The sequence below is a fragment of the Chinchilla lanigera genome, unplaced genomic scaffold (assembly GCF_000276665.1).
Source record: "Chinchilla lanigera isolate Chin_1 unplaced genomic scaffold, ChiLan1.0 scaffold00093, whole genome shotgun sequence".
Classification (NCBI taxonomy): Eukaryota; Metazoa; Chordata; class Mammalia; order Rodentia; family Chinchillidae; genus Chinchilla; species Chinchilla lanigera.
In genome coordinates this window covers 1263808-1284223 of record NW_004955494.1, presented here as the reverse complement: position 1 = coordinate 1284223, position 20416 = coordinate 1263808, and the positions used below count along the sequence as shown (strand labels likewise).

At 40.0% G+C, this 20416-nt stretch overlaps 2 protein-coding genes across 3 annotated transcripts; both read right to left on the bottom strand.

Annotated features, from left to right (window-relative positions):
• Positions 1–613: 613 nt before the first annotated feature.
• On the bottom strand, positions 614–6891 carry Prss58 (protease, serine, 58). The gene is made up of 6 exons (XM_005405396.1): positions 6814–6891; positions 6477–6563; positions 4826–4964; positions 4352–4608; positions 935–1074; positions 614–847 (listed from the first exon to the last, which is right to left on the bottom strand). The coding sequence occupies exons 2-6, from the start codon at positions 6514–6516 to the stop codon at positions 698–700; spliced, it is 726 nt and encodes a 241-aa protein (XP_005405453.1). The 5' UTR covers positions 6517–6563; positions 6814–6891; the 3' UTR covers positions 614–697.
• A 3896-nt stretch (positions 6892–10787) lies between these two features.
• Positions 10788–17881, bottom strand: LOC102011555 (probable inactive serine protease 58). Of its 2 annotated transcripts, none has more exons than XM_013504926.1 (6): positions 17842–17881; positions 17040–17165; positions 16071–16221; positions 14295–14545; positions 11442–11587; positions 10788–11052 (listed from the first exon to the last, which is right to left on the bottom strand). In XM_013504926.1, the coding sequence occupies exons 2-6, from the start codon at positions 17125–17127 to the stop codon at positions 10903–10905; spliced, it is 786 nt and encodes a 261-aa protein (XP_013360380.1). In that variant the 5' UTR covers positions 17128–17165; positions 17842–17881; the 3' UTR covers positions 10788–10902. The 2 variants fall into 2 exon arrangements, with proteins under 2 accessions (XP_013360380.1, XP_005405452.1); XM_005405395.1 differs by lacking the exon at positions 17842–17881 and adding an exon at positions 17326–17390.
• Positions 17882–20416: the final 2535 nt, after the last annotated feature.

Genomic DNA, 20416 nt, shown 5'->3' with positions numbered 1-20416 from the left:
ATGTGAAACTATCAGAAAAAAGTCTTTGGTGGTAACTGAAGTTGCAGTGGTAAGGTGAAAAGGGAAAGGAGGAAAAGAGGAGAAGGAAGGAGGCTCCTGAGGCAGTTGGCATAACATAAAAAGGAAACACGTGCTAGGAAATGAGTGCTGAACTCCCTAATTGTTATATCACAAAGCCTCAGTTAACATTTATATTAACCTCTCATGGGTTAAGTAGATACCCAGAAGCCTACAAAATGAATGGTTAGACTCTCCTTATGACCAGAGTTGAGAGTTGTGTGGACAAGGAGAAACTAAATGCCATACTTTCACAGTCCCCATCCTATTTCCTCCACTCCTCATCAGACTTCCTAATAGATATGTCTAACATCTCAAAAGCATATGCCCTCAGGTAGTGGGGGGGTTAGTACCCAAACGACTGTGGGGTTTTCCATTTTTCCATGAATCAATTATCAATTTGTTACAGAGAACACAACACCTACTTCCCAAACTCCAACTGCCTAGCAGTTTTGAGCTTTTTGTCTTCATCTACAGAGATGGGAGGGCTTTTGTGTCTAAGACAATGATCAGTCACGGATGCTGTCCGTCAGAATGAGCAAATACACAAGGTGCAATCCAAGGAATTCCTTAGTTTAATTCTGCAGCTGGACATGGGTACAGGCTGTGTCACACAGTTTGCAGTTCCTGCCAGGGGAGCTCAGTTGTTCTGGATTGTATCTTTAATCCAGGGCAAGTGGTGAAAGATACTGGTGTAGATGCCAACATCAGCTCGCAGAATGCACCCATCTGCGTAAGCTAGGATTCCGTAAAGCGTCCCGTTGCACACTGCTGGGGCAGCAGAGACTTCCTACCAGAAAAAAAAGAAAACAGGTTATCTTTCTGGGATGAGACAGAGAAAGAAAATGAGAAAATTAAGGCATTGAGAGTAGGTCACCTTGCAAGGTTTCCTCATTCCTGGCACGATGCCCACACAGATCATATTATTTTTGATGTTGTAGCCTGGATAGCCATTCCGACACTCATTTTCAGTGATTACAGAGACTTCTACTTTCTGCACCATGTCAGGGTCCTTGACTACAAGAAAAGAGATAAATAGAACTTCCTGAAAGGTTCACTTGTGTGCCTTACCTAGTCTTTTCTTTCTCTCTTTTCTAACACATGTGTGTGTTCTTCTGCAATCAAAAAGGAAAATACCATGAGAAAACAGGACTGTGGAAGTTAGGGCAACCAGCACACAGAGGATTATCAGATTAACAGTTTCTCATTATGACAGTGATTAAATTCTTGGAAGTTTTATATAAATGTCAGACATTCCTGCAAACAAATGAAACAAGTAGCTTTAATTTTTTTTTGGAGATTTAGTCACCTGCAGAGTATCTTTTCAGAAGCTAGTTTCAGAGCACCAAGAAATTTAGAGGTATCTAGCCAAGTTTCTCATTTGCTAGATGAAAAACCAAACTAACCTGAATCCAAACAAAGAAATGTATCTGCTCAAAAAAAAAAAAAAAAAAAAAAAAAATCCCACACATTTTCTTTGGCTTAAACATCAGTAAGTGGTAAAATTTGGATTTAAAACTGAGAATCTTGATTCATAATTCAGGTCATTTCCTTTACAGCTCACAATTTTTGTCAACTAGGTATAGTTATATACATTTTTTTTCTAATCTGAAACAAAATGAGAAAAACAAAAGCAAAGTAATATCTATACACAGGGCAGGTGCTCTTTGAAAGTGTCATACTTTGGGAAAAATATTTTGAAATTTTTGTTTTTGTTAATGAGTGTGTGTTTACTTCAATATCTTTGTTTGAAAATAACATTGATTCTTGAATAGAAGCATTGAAATCCTTTCTTTTCTTTTCTTTTTTGTATTCTTGCCCCATTCTTTTTTTTATTTTAGAAGTTAAAGAACAAAAACATATTAAGAAACAGACATCCGTTTACAAAGTAGCACAAGAATAGTACAAGAATACTGAATTACAGACAAGGTGACAGGGAGTTTACAATGGTTGTTGTATTCTTTTCTTCTTTTCTTTTCCTTTTGAGACCGGGTCTCACTATGCAATTCAGGCTGGCCTTCAGCTCACTTTGTAGCCCAGGCTGGTCTCGAACTCGCAATGATCTTCCTACCTCAGCCTGGTGAGTTCTGGGATTACAGACATGCACCACCAGGCCTGGCTGAAATCCTTTATTTTCTGGTACAGCAATAATTTCATCCCTCAACATTTCCTTTGTGAATACTTCTTTAGAACATACCAGTTTTCTCGCTGATTCCAGTCAATCTTATATTGTTCTTATATGCTTCATCCTGTAGCTGCTGGACTGATTTTTTGTCATCTCTTGCTATTTTTAAGATATATTTCTTTTCTGGTCATGTTCCTGTCTTTTAGATCTGATAGTCTATCCTCACCTTCATTCACTTTGCTGAGTATACTTTCAATGGAGTTTCTAATGTTCTACATTTCTATTTGGATCTGTTTCATTGATTCCACTTCTTATCTATGTTTGGCATTCATGGCTTCCATTGTTTTCCTGAGCTCCTCTATTTGTTTATCTGTGCCTGCTTTAATATCTTTCATTTTGATAGTCATTTCTTTTTGTACCTTAGAGATTAATGTTTTCTATGGCCTCTTGCATTTCTGCTGCTTTTAGAAAGTTCCATTTGTTGGCTTCTGATTTTCTTTATCTCTTTGTACTGTGGACATGTATATATTGTGTAATGATCCAATCAGGGTGATTAGCATACTTACCACTTTAAATATTTGGTTTTTGGTGGTGAGAATATTTAAAATCCTCTCTTCTACCTCTTTTGTTTTTTTTTTTTTTTTTTTTCTTTTTTTTTTGGTTTTTCTCTGGTACCGGGAACCGAACTCACAACCTTGCTCTTGCCAGGCAGGCGCTTTTGCCGCTGAGCTAAATCCCCAGCACCTCTTCTACCTCTTTTGAAATATACATTGACAGTAACTACCCCACTGGACAATAGGACACTAGAATTGTTCCTCCTATCTAACTGTAACATGTACCTGGCGATCAGCTTCTCCCACCTCCCCTCCCCCTCCTTTCCCCAGCTTCTTGACCTATTTAAGAAATTGTACACCAAGATTAGTAAATGAAGACATTTGCTTGAAGATCAATTTTAAAAACATTGTTAAGAGAAATGTGTACCTGCCTGTTGGCTTCTATGAAAACAAGGAGATGGACAGATAAATAAAATGTGACAGACTTGTTTAAAATGACCTTTCCATAGAATGGTACCTACTGTACAAGGCATACTAAACATACTCAAATAAATATACTCATGAGTAAAGTCATATTAATAATTATTCATAAGGGACTATTTCATTGTATTTTCACATAAGTAATGAAATCTTTCTCTATGACTCACTACTGTCTTAATTCATAGCTACAGACAGCTTATTAGGATTTATATGAAAATTTGGGGGTAGGATAGCAAGCAGATAGTAATAAAACTTAGAGAGCAGAAAGCTATTCTAACTTGCTTAAAGTTTTTCCTGGAACCTGAAATGGGAGTTATAGGAGAAAGTTTAAATAGAATATCTATTTCAGTAGCCTCCAATCATGCATAGAAACTTCCACTGATAAAATATGGTAGCCCTTTGTCAGTCTTCTGAAGAAATGAATAACGTTTAGAATGTTATTAATTAAAAATATTTCTTCCTGAAATATTTTTCTTAAGCTTCAAACTAGGTATTGCTTACAATCTTACATAAAGAAGTTCTGTCTGATTAGCAATGTGGTATGTATTTCTTTTTTATTTTTCCAGCGAGTCAAATCCAGGAGTACTCTTCCCCTTAGTTACACCCCAGTCTTTTCTTTTTCATAGACAGGATCTTAAACTTGTGATCCGCAGGCCTCAGACTTTTTAAGGGTTGGAATTACAAGTGTGTGCCACTATGCCTGCCTGGGTCTAATGTTCAATATATTAATGTCTATTTCATGATATTCAAGGCTTAAAGTTGCTTTTTTACCTGATATGGTCTGAAAAGTTAATATAATGTTATGCTTTATTTTTAGAGCTAAGGAAATTTAATCCCTAAGGTAAATAAAATGCTATTACACAACTAAGACTATGTGCGTAAGTCCCTTCTTTCTGTTGATTCCCCTTTTATTGTACATGGAAGCAGCGGTAATAGAAAGATGAGGTGGGGAAAAGTCTAAAGGACTCCTTGAGGAGGCTGCAGGGAAAGGGAAAGGAGATGAAAGGGATGGATTCCAGGCTTTGAAGAAGCCTCACTGGGCAGAATTGCCCAAACCAGGAGAAGGCACAGAGGTAGATCTAACATGGGGAGAATGTTACTGAAATCAACAGATATCATTAGGTCTTAAACTCACGCGTATCGCAGAAGTTGTAGGCCCAGGTGGTGACGTCACACATTGTTTCTGCATCGACAGGTTGTCTAGGTAGTTTGACCACATTCACATAGCTCCCGAGCTCAGCCTCGTTAATCAGCTTGATTAACGTGAGATCATATTCAATAGAAGAGACTAAATATTGTGGGTGATTAATTATCTTCTCGTAGATAACCACTTGCACATCAGCTTCGCTGGTATTTGATGGGTCTGTGATCCCCAGTACGACCAGGAGTCCCCTGGAACAACATGGATGTTTATGAGAGGACTTGAGATATATGGTGTCTCTACTCCTAGGCCCTCTATTAACCCCTTCCCATATTTTTTCAGTGACACTAAATGTCCCCAAAGGTCTGCCTATTCTCAACGAACTGGGAGAGAGTCCTAAGCAGAGATCTGGGTCTATGTCCTACTTGACGAGCGAGAGTAGAGCGGCTGTGGGGGCTTTTCACTCACGGTAAATTGCAGTGTGCAGCTGTGATCACCCAAAGGGGGTGAATCAGGACTCCTGTGCAGGGCAGGTAATCGGATTTCAAGTAGACCAAGTAGGGAGGTTGGATATCACCTCTGGTGTCTGGATTATAGGCAAAAGCAACTGGAAAGAGGAGCACAAATAAGAAATTCGGAACTTTCTCAGTAATCATTAGAGAAGCCCAAAGAAAATCATTAAACAGGCCTTGAGTCCTCCCTTTTCCTCTAATAAGTTGTATTACAAACTAAATCTGGAAAATGACATGTTATTCTAAAATATGAAGACAGTTATAAAGGATAGAAACATCTGTTTCAAAAAATAAAAGAGGTGTTTTCCTTTTACTTGTCAATAATTATTCTTTAAGTTGAAATATAAGTTTTCATGATTCAGTGGACACTGTTAAATCAGCTTATTCTCACTTTCACAAATCATGTTTCCCTCTCAACAATAATGCAAGACAAAATGATCTAAGTGTCATAATAAAGGCAGGCCAAATGTCAACGGAGTCCAAGGAAGGTGCCGGGAATAAATCATTTATTCAAAAAATATTGAGAACTTAGTATGTCAGAGCCTAGTACTATACAGTACTATACACTGAACAAAATATCAGTATCCCTGCTCTCATGCATTCAAATTAGTAGAGGCATTCAATAACAATATAGTATACATGTAAATGAAAGTAGTATGCTAGACGGTGATCAGTGCTATGGGAAAAACGATAAGGAAGGATGGAAAGGCAGTACCAGTTGTGTGTGTGTGTGTGTGTGTGTGTGTGAGCATGCACACATGTGTGCGTGAGGTGGACGTTTATGCAGTATTAAGTTAGTAGTCAGCGTCAACCTCATAGACAATGCTGACAAATAGCATAAGGACAGAAAGGTTAAATGATCAGATATATGGGGCCAGGGACTCCAGGAAGAGGAGAGCGCTATAGCCAACAATCATAAGTCCTGTTTAAGGAACCGCACTGCAGCTGCCACCCAGCGGGGAGGGGGAGTCGGCACAAAGTGTTTCAGGAAGTGATGGAGAGGGATGTTGGAAGAACGTGGACTTATTCTCTAAATGGAAGTGCTACCACCTTAGGGTTTCACGTAAAAGAGTGACGACAGTTTCCTCTTGGAGATCTGTAAAGTGTAAGGTCCAGAAGCAGAGGGGCCTGGTGGGAGAATAATTTGATAGTCCAGGCAAGAGATGGTGACTTGGAGTATTGTGGGCCATGGAGGAGTGGAGGTGTGATTGGTTTCAGATTTGCTTAGAGGACAGAACCAACAAGATTTTCCTAACGTGGGGAAAAAGGACCATGCTAACACCCAACTTTTCAGCATTCTCCAGTGCCCATTAGTTGGACACCTGCTTTCAAACCCCACCCTCATCTCCTACTCTCTCACCCCAACATCAGTCTTGTTCTACACATGTCCAGAGTCACCTCTTCCTTAGGAGTGGGATTATATGGAGGTGTCAACGTTTGTGTCTGCCTCAAAAGCAAGTAAGTAATAAAGGTGAGGAAGGCAGGCATTGCCCTAGGAGAACCTTGTTGGGGAAATCTATAAAGGTGCCTCTGGTCTTGATTCATCTTTCAAGCTTTCCTCAGGATTTCTCCTTAGCAAATAAACAGAGAGAAGTAGGGATACTCACCAGGCAGGCTGAAGAAAGTCCAGAGGAGAATGAGTTTCATGATGACATTGAAAGGCTGTTTACAGGATAGGTTTCAGCTCATAGATTCTGGAAGCATAATGGGGACAGGAATTAAGCAAGATAAAGCAGGATGAAGCTCTAGAGTTGGGAGGAAAAAGGTCATCCAAATTCTTTTGGTGGGACAATTCAGTTCACAAAAATGGCATCCACCCCTCAGAGTAGGAGTGGTATACGCTGTGGGAGTAGAGAGAAACTGAGCTTTTTGACTTGGCCCCCAACGCAATAGGAAACTGTTCTGGAATGAGGGTTTTGCTGTCCTTTTCAGGGAAGAAAGTACCTGCCAAGAGCGAAATTGAAGTTTACAATGTACCCACAGCCTTCTCATGTGTGACCTCTGCAGGCAGGTGCCTTCTAAGCTATATGAGGACCCTGGCACCCTCCTGCCTCTGTGATGCAGGCCTCCATTTGTGTGACACTGTTATTGGTCTCCAGGATATGTCAAGCCCTCTAAGGCTGATATTGCTCCCTCTGCCTGACACCGAACTCTTCTTTGAAATGTTTCAGTCCTTTGCTTCCTGTCGCTATTCATTTATTTATTCATTCCCAATCATCAAGCCAGAGATTTATGGTGTATGCGCCTCACTTGTGGTGAGATCTGTGATTGCTGTTTGAGAGGCTTAGATTGAGAGGATGCCTTTCTGCCTTCCAAGGGGTCCCAGATGGTGGAATGACATGTACTTAAGTGCATGTTTACAACTTCAAGTATTCAGAGCTAAACATTGAGGGCTGTCTCAGGTTGGGTAAAAATGTTTGTAAAATATGTCTGTTAAATACTAATTTGCATCCAAAATACATAATGAAATAGTAAAACTCAACCATAAGAAAACAACCAATTTAAAAATACATCAAAATCTGAACAGACACCTTATCAGATGTTTTAGTCTGCTTGGGCTGCAGCAATAAAATTGTGCAGTCTGGGCACCTTAAACACAAAATCTTAAGCCCATCGTGGTGGTGCACACCTGTAATTCCAGCACTCAGGAGGAAGAAGCAGGAGGATTGTTGTGAGTTCAAGGCCAGCCTGGGCTACAAAGTGAGCTCAGAGCCAGCCTGTCTCAAAAATCACATACACAAAATCTTTATTTTTTCCTCACTGTTCTGGAGGCTGAAAGTCCATGTGACAGGTGCTGGCAATTTGACTTCTGGCAATGGATGTCTTCCTGCTTGCAATGGTGACCTTCTTATGTGGGTTCCCACGACTTTCCTCTATCACATGTGAAGAACAAGAAGGAGTAAGACCTTTGGATTTTCTTCTTTTAATATAACTAGTGCAATCAGTTTAGGGCCATACACTTTTAACCTCATTTAACTCTAATTACTAAGAAACTTTATCTTTGAATATAGTCACAGAAGAATTGGGGGCTTCAACATTCCGATTTTGGTAGTGGTAGGGGCACAGCTCTGTCCACATCACCAAGAAGTTATACACATGGAAAACAGTGTGTGAAATCATTCTCAAGTAGTAGGCCGTTAGGGAAATACAAATTAAATAACAATGAGATACTGCAAAACACCTAATAGAATGGCTGAGATTTCAGCACACTGATAATAGCAAATGTTGGCAAATATGGGAATTTATTGCTGGGGGGAATGCAAAATGGTATAGCACTTTTAAAAATAGCTTAGAACTTTCCAAGCTAAACATAGCCTTACCATATGATCCATCAGTCACACTTTTTGATATTTATCCAAATTAGTTGAAAATTTATGTCCACAAAGAAACCAACACATGAATGTTTAGTAAGAAAAACAAATCCAGTGGCATCACAATCCTATACTTGAAGTTATACTATAAAGTTACAGTGATTAAAGCAGCATGGTAGTGGCACAAAAAAGGCATGTAGATCAACAGAGCAGACTAGAGGAATCATAACCCCAGGCACACATAGCCATTTGATCTTGACAAAGGAGTCAAAAACACACACTGGAGAACAGTCTCTTTAATAAATGGTGTGGGAAAATTGGATCTCCATATGCAGAAGATTGAGTCTGTCTAGACTCATATAGCTCACCATGTACTAAGCGAAAAACAAAATAGATCAAAAACCTACATGTTAAAACTGTAACATTTAGTCTGCTGGAAGATAAAATAGGTAAAACTTTGAAAACACGGGTGTAGGCAAGGACTTTTTGAATAGGACTCCAATAGCACAAAAAATAATACCAAAAACCAACAAATGGGATCATATCAAATTAAAAAGCTTCTGGCTAGCAAAGAAAACATACAACATAGTGAAGAGACAACCAACAAAATGGGAAAAAGTGCTAGCTATTCATCATTCCAAATGCTAGTAACATTTGGAATATAAAAAAGAACTCATTAAATGTGTTTTAAGAAATTAAGTTTGAGGTAAAGAGTTTTAAACAGCAACAGAAAACCAATGGGAGTGTCTGTTGCATGCCGGGACTTTATTAAATATGGAGGGTTCAGTGGTCAAGGGACTGAATACAATATAAATTAACACCACACATGTCACAGTGCGGGAAGTAAAATGAGATGGAGAAAGATGTAATGTGGGCCCTCATGTGAGGGTCAGAAAACCACAGTAGGGATCTGAAGTCTGAGACATGAAGGGTGAGTGGAAATGAGACAAGTGAAAAGATGGGGAGAAATCTCTGGGAAGAAGAACCAGGGCTCAAGAGAGCAGAAGGCCTGAGGGGAGACAAAGACAGGGAGATGTACAGAGGAGAAACCTGTAGAACAGACCTTTCAGGGATCTGTCAGCAGGGAGACAGAAGCCAGAGAATAGGTCTAGAAAGGACACCCTGGGCTGTGCATTTTAAATGAGGGAAATTTGATTTTCTTAAGTTAAAGCAGGACAAAGCCAATAGATTGGAGAAGTTGGATAACAGGTACCAAAACACAGTTGCATAGGAAAAATTAGTTCTAGAGTTCCACAGCCCGCTGGTGTAACTATAGTTTACAATATTTTATGATGTATTTCAAAATAACTAGAAAAGCAGAGCCCCAAATTTCCCAACATGTAGAAATGAGAAAAGTTCCAGGAGACTAAAATGCTGAGTACCCTGATTTGATTATTGCACATCATATATATGTAATGTAATACCCTCATATATGTATAAGTACATTAAAATATATGCAGAAATAGACACGTTCAAGCCAAAGAGAGAAATATACAAAGAAAAGATAATTAGTAAAGCAAGTCCATGAGGAAGGCAGGGGAGATGAATTCCCTATCTCAGAGAGAAATTCTGAATGTAATGTTACTCTTCCATGGTAGCAGGAAGCATAGGGAAAGAACAGCAAAATAGCAGACTATGTTTGCAGGTTTGAGGACTTCACGCTTATAAGATGATATCTCCTATTCACAAAGCAGAGACCTTCTGCCACAAGTGAGCACTCGAAGTTTGAAGAAAGAACAGCTCTGGAGTGGCTGCGGAGAATCACATAACCAATTCCCTTGGAAAATAAAGTATTACTGTTAAGTGCCGAAGGCATAATTCAAGAACTGTAGAAGCGGGGTATGGTGGCACATGCCTATAATCTTCTGCTCTGGGAAGAATGGCAAGTTTGACCCAGGCTAGGCAGTTGAGTGAGACCTATTCTCAAAATAAAGAAGAAGAAGGGTGCTGGGGATATAGCACAGTGTGAAGGCCCTGGGTTCAATCCCCAGTAACACACACACACACACACATTCACACACATGTTGTAAGAAGTCCTCAGTTGACCACTTAAAAAATCCGTAGGCATAAATACAACTATGATTCTTTAAGGGAGCAGGAAGCACTGGACAGCGATGAATCAGAAACAGCACTTGAGTGGGTGTGGGTATGAGGATCAGAGAGAAGATAGAGGAAGAAAGGCTTATAGTGTGACTGGGCCGCCAAGTACAGGACCTAACACAATCTTTATCCCATTCGTTCTCCTTCTCTACAATTGATTTGCTACCATCACACGTTACTTTTTTCCATATATTCTCTGCAGGACATGTTAAACTCTTCTTTTCCTGGCTTTTAATAAACTATTCTCTCAGTTTTATGCTATTCTCCCCTGACTTGCCTCTAACCCCACCACCGAAATACTTAATTCTGTGTTGTATGTGAGACTGTTCTTCATTTTCACTATAGCGATTGTCACAAGGTATCAGAATTGGATCACTGATGGGAAAGATCATTATGTATCCATGCACAGGTTCAATAATTTTTGTATGAATGAACAAATAGCAGAAATGATGCTAAATTTCTCACCATCATCAAAGTTTGTGTGTTAAATAAAGCAGGAATCAGAAGTGTTGGATGTCTTTTTTATTGGATGTTTTCACCTCAGAGTTTGCTCAAGAATAAATAAGATGAAAAAAGCTGTGGATCTAGTGTAGAAATGCAGACATTACTTTGAGGGGGCATCTCAGCGGGTATTCATGATTTCCAGGATCCATCTTGCATAAGGATGAACCTCTGTGAAGAATCCCTCACTTCCCAGGGTGAGAGCTCCTTTGGTCCAGGACAAGATTCCGTGCACTCTCCCACTGCAGATGGCTGGAGCCGCCGAAACTTCCTGCTCAGGAGAGGAAACAGGAAGTCAGTGTGGCTTTGCCTTCACAGAACGAGAGTAAAATTCCAAGCAACAAAGTCTCCCAAAGGAATGGGTTTATTTTGCTGAAGAGGTAGCAGCCCTCTCTGAACATCCACACTGGTTTTACCTTCTTGATTCAAGCTTGACCCCAACCTTAGTGCAGGCAGGGGAAAGGACAGCTGGTCTATCGCAGATATTGCCTACCCTTAGATGGAAAAAGGGGAAAGAAATATAACTGGAGACTGAGCGGGCTGGGGAGAGGGCCTCTAGCTCTCTATCCCTTACTCTGTGGAGGAGCATTTGATTTCTCATTATCACTGCTCTCTCCCAGTGGGCCCCGTGCTACTTGTCTATGGGGGAGAGAAAGATACCTTAATTTTAGATAGGACAATGAGAGGTTGTCCTACACACATGATGTTCACTGAGGTTCTTTGCTCTTGTTGCAGAAGCATATTCAGGCAGTCATGGGAAGGGAGAACATGTTGGTTTATCCACATCAGGTTATCAGGGTCAGTGACTGTGGGTAAGAAAAAACAAACTGTAGAGTTATTCACCTTGTCACAAGTGCTTTTGTGGTCAGTCTCTATTTTGTAAATAAATTCCCCTCAGAATATTCAGTGCAGGTCATAGTAGACACGCTGTCCTTCTTAGGGTGCCTAGTTTAAAATCACCAGATCTATAGCTCTCTGTCTCTACTCTGCATGATGTATGAAGATTAGAAGCACCTGTGTAAACATTACGAATTGCCATGAAAAGATGGAGACAGTAACAAAGCCATTGCTCTATAAAATCTCCCCTTCCCCCATTTTGGGTCCTTGACTTCATGTTTATACTTTACCATAAGGAGAAACTATTTTCACCGGGTATAAAACTACTTTTTAGATGATACTGATGCATCTATGTTGGGTTTCTTCTCTGAGAAATGCATCAGTAGGTCATTTTGTTTCACTGTAAGCATCACAAAGGGTAGTTATCTAATCTACATGGCGTAGCCTACACAGAAGCTATAGGGCACAGCCTATTGTGCCTGTGCTACCAATCTGTATAGTAAGTTACTGTAATAAATAATGTAGCATGGTTTATGTACCTGTGTATGTAACCATATCTAGAAAACTGAATAGGTATGGAAAAAATACTAGGGAATGGGAAATTTTCAGCTCCATTATAACATCATAAAACCATTGTCATATATCATTGACTTCATTATGTAGTGCATGACAGTAAATAGACTATTTAGAAATTAGCAATTGATTATTTAGAAATATATATATATCCCCTATACATATAATATATATATATATTCCATATACATATATATTCCCTAAGAGGCCATAATCTCCATTTGTACAGTGCAGCAATTGCTGTTATATTATCAACTTCAGAACTCAGGGACTGTTACCAAGGAATTATGTAATTTTAATCTTCGGTAGAAAGGATCAAGGAAGAAGGAAACAAAGAGTTGAACAGAAATGCATCAAGCTCAGCCAAGTGGTACTTAGGAACAGGATTTTCTGATGCAATAAAATCTCCCAAAGTAGAATAATCAGACAGCATCGGGTTAGAAAAGAAAGGAAATATATTTAAGTTCTTGTGAGAAGTAGATGAAAAAACGTTTAAGAAACTAGGTGAAAGCAATTTAAAATACTGGGAATAAGGAATACTTGGTACATACTGGAAGGCCTATATAAGAGATCTTACAGTGGTGTAATCTGGCATTATTGTTCTGGTTTGCAGAGCCTGCACGATACAATCTTCATACAGGTTTATCTCCAAATGGTAAGGAATAAAGTATATTTGTAAGATGTGATGCAATTGCTTTGAGTAAGACTTACAAAGCCTGGGACAAAAATCATACAAGCTGCAATTTATTCAGCAAATATATTCCTTTAGATTCCTAGGCACAGTACTTTACATCCAAACTGAAATAAGGATTTGCAAAATACTGAGCATATGAGAATTTCCTTCCTTCTTTCTTCTCTCTTTCCCTCCCTTTCTCTCTCCATCCCTTTACTTCCCTTTTCTTCCTCTTTCCTTCCATCTTTCTCTTCCTTCCCCCTTCCTTCCTTCTTTCCTTCCCCCTTCCTTCCATCCTTCCTTCCTTCCTCCCTCCCTCTCTCCCTGCCTTCCTCCCTATTTCCCTCACTCCTTCTCTCCCTCCTTCCCTTCTTCCTTCCTTCCTTCTTTCCTTCCTTCCTTCTGCTGAGGACCAAATTCAGGATCTTGCACAAGCTGTACAAGGATCTTGCACAAGGTTTTCTAACACTAAGCTATACTATCAGAACTATTTTTATAAACATACTTTCTTTTTACAGATCAGATAAATTATTCTGTACTTACTAGAAGCAGAGTTTAAGTCTAATTAAACAGCTTTTTACAATAGCTAAAAAAAAAGAGGAACTGATCATTAGCAGTAACATAAATAACAGCCAACAGAGACCAACGAATACATCAGAACACTAGTTTTTCCCAAAGGATTTTGAGAAGACAGTCTTCTGCAAGCATCATCTCTCTCTGCTTATCCTACTTTGGGCACACAGAGAAGGTTGTATATTTATCACATGGGATGTGACCATTTTTTCTTGGAAATGTGTCTGTCCAGAGTCAGCAGTAGTATGTCACAATAATCAAATGGTTCTTGAAACACTCAAGTCTCCACCTGTCATAAGGAACTCTCAAAGACAGCAGTAGGTATAACAGTAGGACTCTCTGTAGGGAACTAGCTTTGGTGATAGGACAAGTGTCTTCTGCAAACATCTTCTTATCTCTCTGCATACACTGGAAAGAATGAATCACCTCGTTTCTGCACCTGGGCTCTATTTTCCTTTTACTTACTGCTCTTCTGCAGTACATTACATGCATGGTGGGCTTTCTCGCCTTTCTGAGCAGACCATTCTTCCTCACTACTGTCTTTGTGAGGGAAGAGTTCTAGTTTTCCCACCTTTTTTTTTTTTTTTTTTTTTTTTTTTGCAAAATTCAGTTCCCTTGAACTTGGTCTCGAATATTCTAGATATAATAACTACTGCATGTTCTGTGTTACTGTTCAATTAGCTGCCTTATATCAGTATATTTGAATGTAATCCTGATAGCATAAGGTACAAGCAGTAATCACTCTAGAATCAAGAACATCACCTCATATCTTCTCTTTCTGGAAAGAACATGTCATCACATTGTCCCTGTAGATCCAAAGTCTCCAGCATGAAAACACAAAATAATCAAACACTTACAGTTTTTATAGTCATTCCAGGTCCAGGTTGGAATAAAGCAGGAATCATTAAATGGCACAGGTTCCAGAGCTATGGCTATAGTTCCCACATAGTTAGTGATACCAGCATCCCTGGAGAGTTTTAGCAACATAAGGTCATTTTTCAGGGTTTTTTCATCAAATTCAGGGTGAGTCACAGCCAATGAGTAATTCCGCGACTGCTCTTTCTTATTTTTGATGCTAGGTTGATGAACTCCCAGTCGAATTGCCTTACTTTGAAAGAAAGAAAGTGAGAAGGTGGTAAAAGAAGAGAATCACAAAATGCCACACTTTAAAAAATGTGAGAAATCATCTTGTTGAATCATCTTCATCTCATTTGTTAAGCTGAAAACTGAAGTGACCTAATTTTGTCTGTAAAATAGGATTACTCTATGGCAGGCATGCATATGTCAAATTTGACAGGGTATTGGACATCTAAAATACACCCAAAAAGTCCATTCTTGGTAAGATTTGGGCAATCTGAATTAGCAGAGGGCAAGTAAAGAGGGCACCACAATCCCCAGTGTTAGAGCTTTGTCTCTTCCGCAGTCTGCAGCAGCCCTTGAGAAAGCACACAATACTCCTTATTTCTGGGTATGGTTGGGCTGTCCATTGCCCTTACTGGCCCAAATGACTGTATAGACTATGTGTTGTTCACAATGATCGCGGACTCACAAAACCTTGGTAGCAATTTGTCAGGGCTCCCAGTTGCCATTTCCCCTTTTCTTCCCCTGCAAATCAAGGCTTGCCCACCTCCATCCCCAAGAGTCCAGCCACGCAGCAGATCGTAAGGCATTCCCTGCCCAAAGGGGTTCACGCACTGTGTGGGGACGATGGGGAGAATATCTGCCCTCCCAGCTCCAAATACAAGGGAATGAGAATTGACTTTGTTTCCAGCGTGTTCATCCTCATGCAGAGAGCAAGCATTTGACTTGTGTTGGACTACACTGCCTTAAGCAACCAGAAGGCTGAGAATCTGAATCTGAAATGGCCCTGTATGCTTCTGGAACTCTGAGTAGGACTTCCATACACAGCGACTTCCAACACCTGACAATAGCACTGAGATTTGCGTGGGAGGCATTATGTTGTAGTGTGTTTTCCTGTGACCCGCATGATGTGGCCTCTGAATAACGCTTTAATTTCATCCTATGAATATGCCCCCTACTCATTACATTCTATCAACAGTGATTCCTCAGTCTGGCAAATACCCTAATATCTTGCTATGTCAGAGACTACATGAATATTTGTCCTTGAGCTGGAACTATCCCCTAGGCTTGATTCTTTTCACTGTCTTTTTCTTTTCCTGCTGGTTCACATCTTTAGAGAGGTCTAGCTCTGCAACCCTGTATATTATTCTCATATATGTATCTGCTATTCTGTTTTATGCTTTCTTTGGGGTCATGTACTTGTTTGGGGGTACTCTCTCTATCAGAATGTAAGCTCCATGCAGGAAACTTTATTTCTATCATACACCCTCACTGTTGTCTCAGTGCATTAAACAGCCCCATTTTTATAGTAAATGTTTGACAATATTTGTTGATGAATGAATAGTATTTACTTCCCATTGAAGTCTTCTGATATTTCCTATTGATCTCCAATTAAACCACCCAAATGTGTATTCTATTTTCCACTGAGAAGATGATCCTCTGTCTTCCTGGGTCTTCTAGTTCCACTGAAAACTCTCTGGAATATTTCACCACACTTACTTCATTTGAATAGATCCCTCTCAGCTCCCAGGAGCAGAGGGCTCCTTACTTACGGTAAGGAACAGTGAGCGGCTGTCAAGATCCATTCGGGATGAATGAGAGACCCCACACAGGGCTCCGGGCTGGCCTGCAGATAGACCAGGTAAGGAATGGAGATCTCGTCTAGTATTTTCAACTTTGTGTGAGATTGTTCCAGAGCAACACCTGGAGAACAGAGAGGTCAGTGGTAGAAAGAAAGACAAAGAGGTTAGGTGGCTAGAACTGGCTAGAGTAGAGTTCGCTACTGGAGGTTTCCAAAGATAGTATTTTTTTTTTTTTTTTTTGGTTTTTCTCCGGTACCGGGAACCAAACTCACGACCTTGCGCTTGCCAGGCAGGCGCTTTGCCGCTGAGCTAAATCCCCAGCCCACAGTAGTATTAAAGACCCTATATTTAGTATTTTTTAAAGTAAGAGAAAATCATGCATGCTACTCAAGGTAAACAACTTACAATGAAACAATGAAAAAATGTTGACACTTTAAATGCATTCTTTACTAAAAATTAACTTTTATCAAGAATGGAGGGGAAAGATAAAATACTGCCTGACTTTAGTAGTGAAAAGAAAAGTGTGGGAAAGCTTGGGACTTCCAGAGGCAACAAGCAGCCTACAGTCTCTTCCTGGCCCTCTCTTCTAATAACCACCTGCCCAGGGAACGAGAGGAGCACTATGCAGGAGAAATGAAGTCTAGGCAACCATATGCTTGGGGCGTGAGGAGGGTGTCCTAGGGAGAGCAGGCCACCGACACGAAGGGCATCCTGAGCAGCTCCCCGGCGTCCTAGGGATCAGAGAGCGCCGTGCCAGGATGAAGTCTGTGTGTGAAGAGTGGCTCCTTTCATTTTCTTCAACAGTGAACTGCTTTGTTAAAATGCCCCCACCCCACCCACTTCCTATTACTTTGGTTCCAGCTGGCTACTTCTCTTCCCAACCCCTAATATACCTCCCTGGGTCTCACTCCAGCCAGAAACCAGTACCCAAACTCTCACCTGTGGCACTCATGAAAATGAAGATGAGATAGCCCCTCATGGCGGGCTGTGATCCTGCTGGGGCAGACAAGCGGTTCAAGCTGTACATGGTCTCAGTATAGAGTGCAGGGTCTGTGACACGAGCAGCTGAAATGGGGGGGAGAAGATTGTAGTGGAGTGAGATGAGAACCAAGGGTCCTACAGTGGTCTTCAAGTTAGTCCTTATCAAGGTTAAATTGTATAAAATATCACTGGACGCCAAGTATGAGGTGGGTAACCAAGATGAAGGAATAGATTTAGTTAAGACCTTGGTGCTTCTGTTCTGACCCCAAAAACCTCCCCAGCATCATTAGGTATCTGCTGACTGCTTGCTTCTTGTTTGTGATGTAGTTTTACTTTGTTGTCCCCGCCTTCCTTTGTGACTTTAAATCTCTCTCTATGTGTCCTTTCTCTATCCTCCTCTGTAAACTCCCTCTTTCTAGAGTTCATGCTACATCTAGAGTCTCACAGGACATTCGGATAAAAAATACATTTAAGAAATCATTGTTTGTTGGTTTGTTTTTTTAACCTTTCCCCTCGATTTACTGATATGGAGTTTGTGGTCCAGATGGCAGATTGGGGCAAAGTCAGGGCTCAGAACGAAGCCTCCAGATTCCCTATGATAAGGCTAAGCATTCCTGAACCTTGTTCTCCCAGAAAACACCCCCACCTTTGTTTTTGGGGACGTTAAAAGAGAACCACTCTTCCCACAAAAGCTGGATCTGACCTTCCATGTATTCTTCCTCATCACTTCTGTAAGACTTTGGATTCTTCCTTTGCGTACCTTTGACTGGTCAAACCAGATCTTTCCCCTTTTGCTTGCACCTGCTGACAAGACCAGACACAAACCCTCCTCTGACTCTTTGTTCTATGAATGATGAATGTTCTATGAATGAATGTTCTAAGATCAGAACAGTTATATACTGATCTTCAGGCTGGAGACACTCACTGTCCTACTGGAGCGGAACAAAACCCACCTCTACACCCACTGCTCTTTCCAAATGTACTACACTCTGTTCTATAAGATAATCTGATAATTTTCTGTCTGTGCTATAAGATAATCTGATAAGATAAGTTTCTATCTGTGCTATAAGATAATCTGATAAGCTAATTTTCTGCCTGTCCCTCAGAGATTGGAAGTAATAAACAGCAGGTTCAACCTCATATTTTATAGAGATTGAACAAATGCAAAACATGCAGCCCTGCACTGGCCTTTGTCAGAATGAAGAACTGATCAGTTATAAGAGACCATAAAATAGCTTTCCTATATCTAAAAGTTACATGCAAACTCGGTTCTTATAAAATTTAATTATGAATTTAAAACATGACATCTAGATGACCCCAAATTTTCCAACCTTTAGGGGATTTCATTTCTTTAGTATGAAAAGCTTCAAAATAATATTAATAGTAAAAATTAATGTTTATTATGTTTTCACCACATGTCAAATGCCTCATTTGTGTGAACAGAATTATCTTTTTATTATGCCCACAAATTAAATATTAGTTACTCTTTTTTTTTGTTTTGCAAATAAGAAACTAAAGCTCCAGGACTGGGCATATAGCTCAGTGACATAAGCGCTTGCCTGACAAGCGCAAGGTCGTGAGTTCAATCACCGGTTCAATCCCCCCCCAAAAAAAAGAAAAAAAAAAAAAAAAGAAAGAAACTAAAGCTCCATATGGTCAAAAAAGCTTGCTCACAATCACACAGTTTATACCTTCAGTTCCTGACATTCCTGACAGTCTGGCTCCCCTCCACTCTTTCCGAAGTTTTACCTGGTGGACTGGAACTTATTTCTGGTGGTTTCTCTACTTATTTTCAGGCAGCATATGAAGACAGCCGCCTCATCTTCATTTCTCAGTCCACTGCTAACCTGATCCTGGGGTGGCTTTCAGACTTTAAGTGAAGATTTGGATTTAATAAGAGAAGCTGTGACTCAGATCTGAAAATACTTTCAGAGCATCAGCAATCACTTTGCAAAAATTTTAATTATCTGCAACATAACATGTTTTCCTTCCATAGCCCTGTTCCTGGTTACAGCAGCAGTGTCCTGAATCCCCCTTTTATGCCTTGTTCCCACCCCATGTCTTCCCCAGCAACCAAGCCTCTTCTCAGGAAGTCTCTGAAGAGAATTTCTTTTTAAGTCATCAAAGGAAAATTGAACATTTTTGTTATTATTTCGCATTGAAGATTCATGGATTCATTAATAAAAATATGCAGGCAACTACTGCCAATTCTCTGTCTTTTAAAGTACCTATAAAAAATTAGAGTAGAGAGTAATTATTCACTTCTTGGAGAAGTGAGAGAGCACAATTCATTTTTTTGTTGTTGTTGAGGATAGGGTACTTGGGATTGAACACAGTGCCTTTGCACTAAGCTGCTCCCTATGTGGCTAAATTGCTCAGGCTGGGTATGAACGTCGTACCCTTCTGTCTCAGCCTCCCAGGATTCTGGGATTGCAGATGTGCACCACCATGCCCAGCTGAGCAGTTACAGAGGTTTTAAGAGTTATGAGGCATTGTCATCATCATACCCTTTATAACTCCTTTTCTTTTAAACATCAAATGTCACTCAATTATGACCTCATCTAGTACAATGTTATTTCTAAGAAATTTTGGGGGTAGCTTTTATAAAAAGCATTTTAATATTCTCTAGCGCTCCTCTTTATATAGAAGGGAAAGTCTAATTTTCTTTTTCTTGGATATGGACTGGCATAATTTTTTAATACATTTCCTAAAATCCAGTACAATTTCCTTATGGCTGTCTTCTTTGGAGGCACAAATCCTTGGAACCCCGCTAGTTTGTTTTTTTTTTTTTTTTTTTGGTTTTTCTCCGGTACCAGGAACCGAACTCACGACCTTGCGCTTGCCAGGCAGGCGCTTTTGCCGCTAAGATAAGAAGTTTTTACACATCCTTTTGGGGTACTGGGAATAGAACCCAGGGACTTTACACTGAACTAAAAACTCAGCCCTTTTTATTTATTTATTTTTTTGTTTTGAGACAGTTTCACTGAATCATTAAGTTGCCCAGGCTGGGTTTGAACTTGTCATTTGCCTGCCTCAGCTTGTCAGGGTGCTGGGATTATAGGTATGCACCACCATGCTTGTCCTAAAATAAACACTTCTGATATATCAACTATTTATTCCCTTTCTTTTCTTCTTCATACAATATACTTGGAAGTTCTGATTCACTCCTAGTCACCCAAATCTCCCTTCTTTCAAATGAGATTTAATTATATATACCATATGCACTACACTGAACTTTTCAACATTTTAAGCTTTATAAGTACAGCATCTATACTTAACATTTTCTGTTTTTGTGAACGTGAGCCCCCAAACCTGCACACCAGAGATCCTCCTCA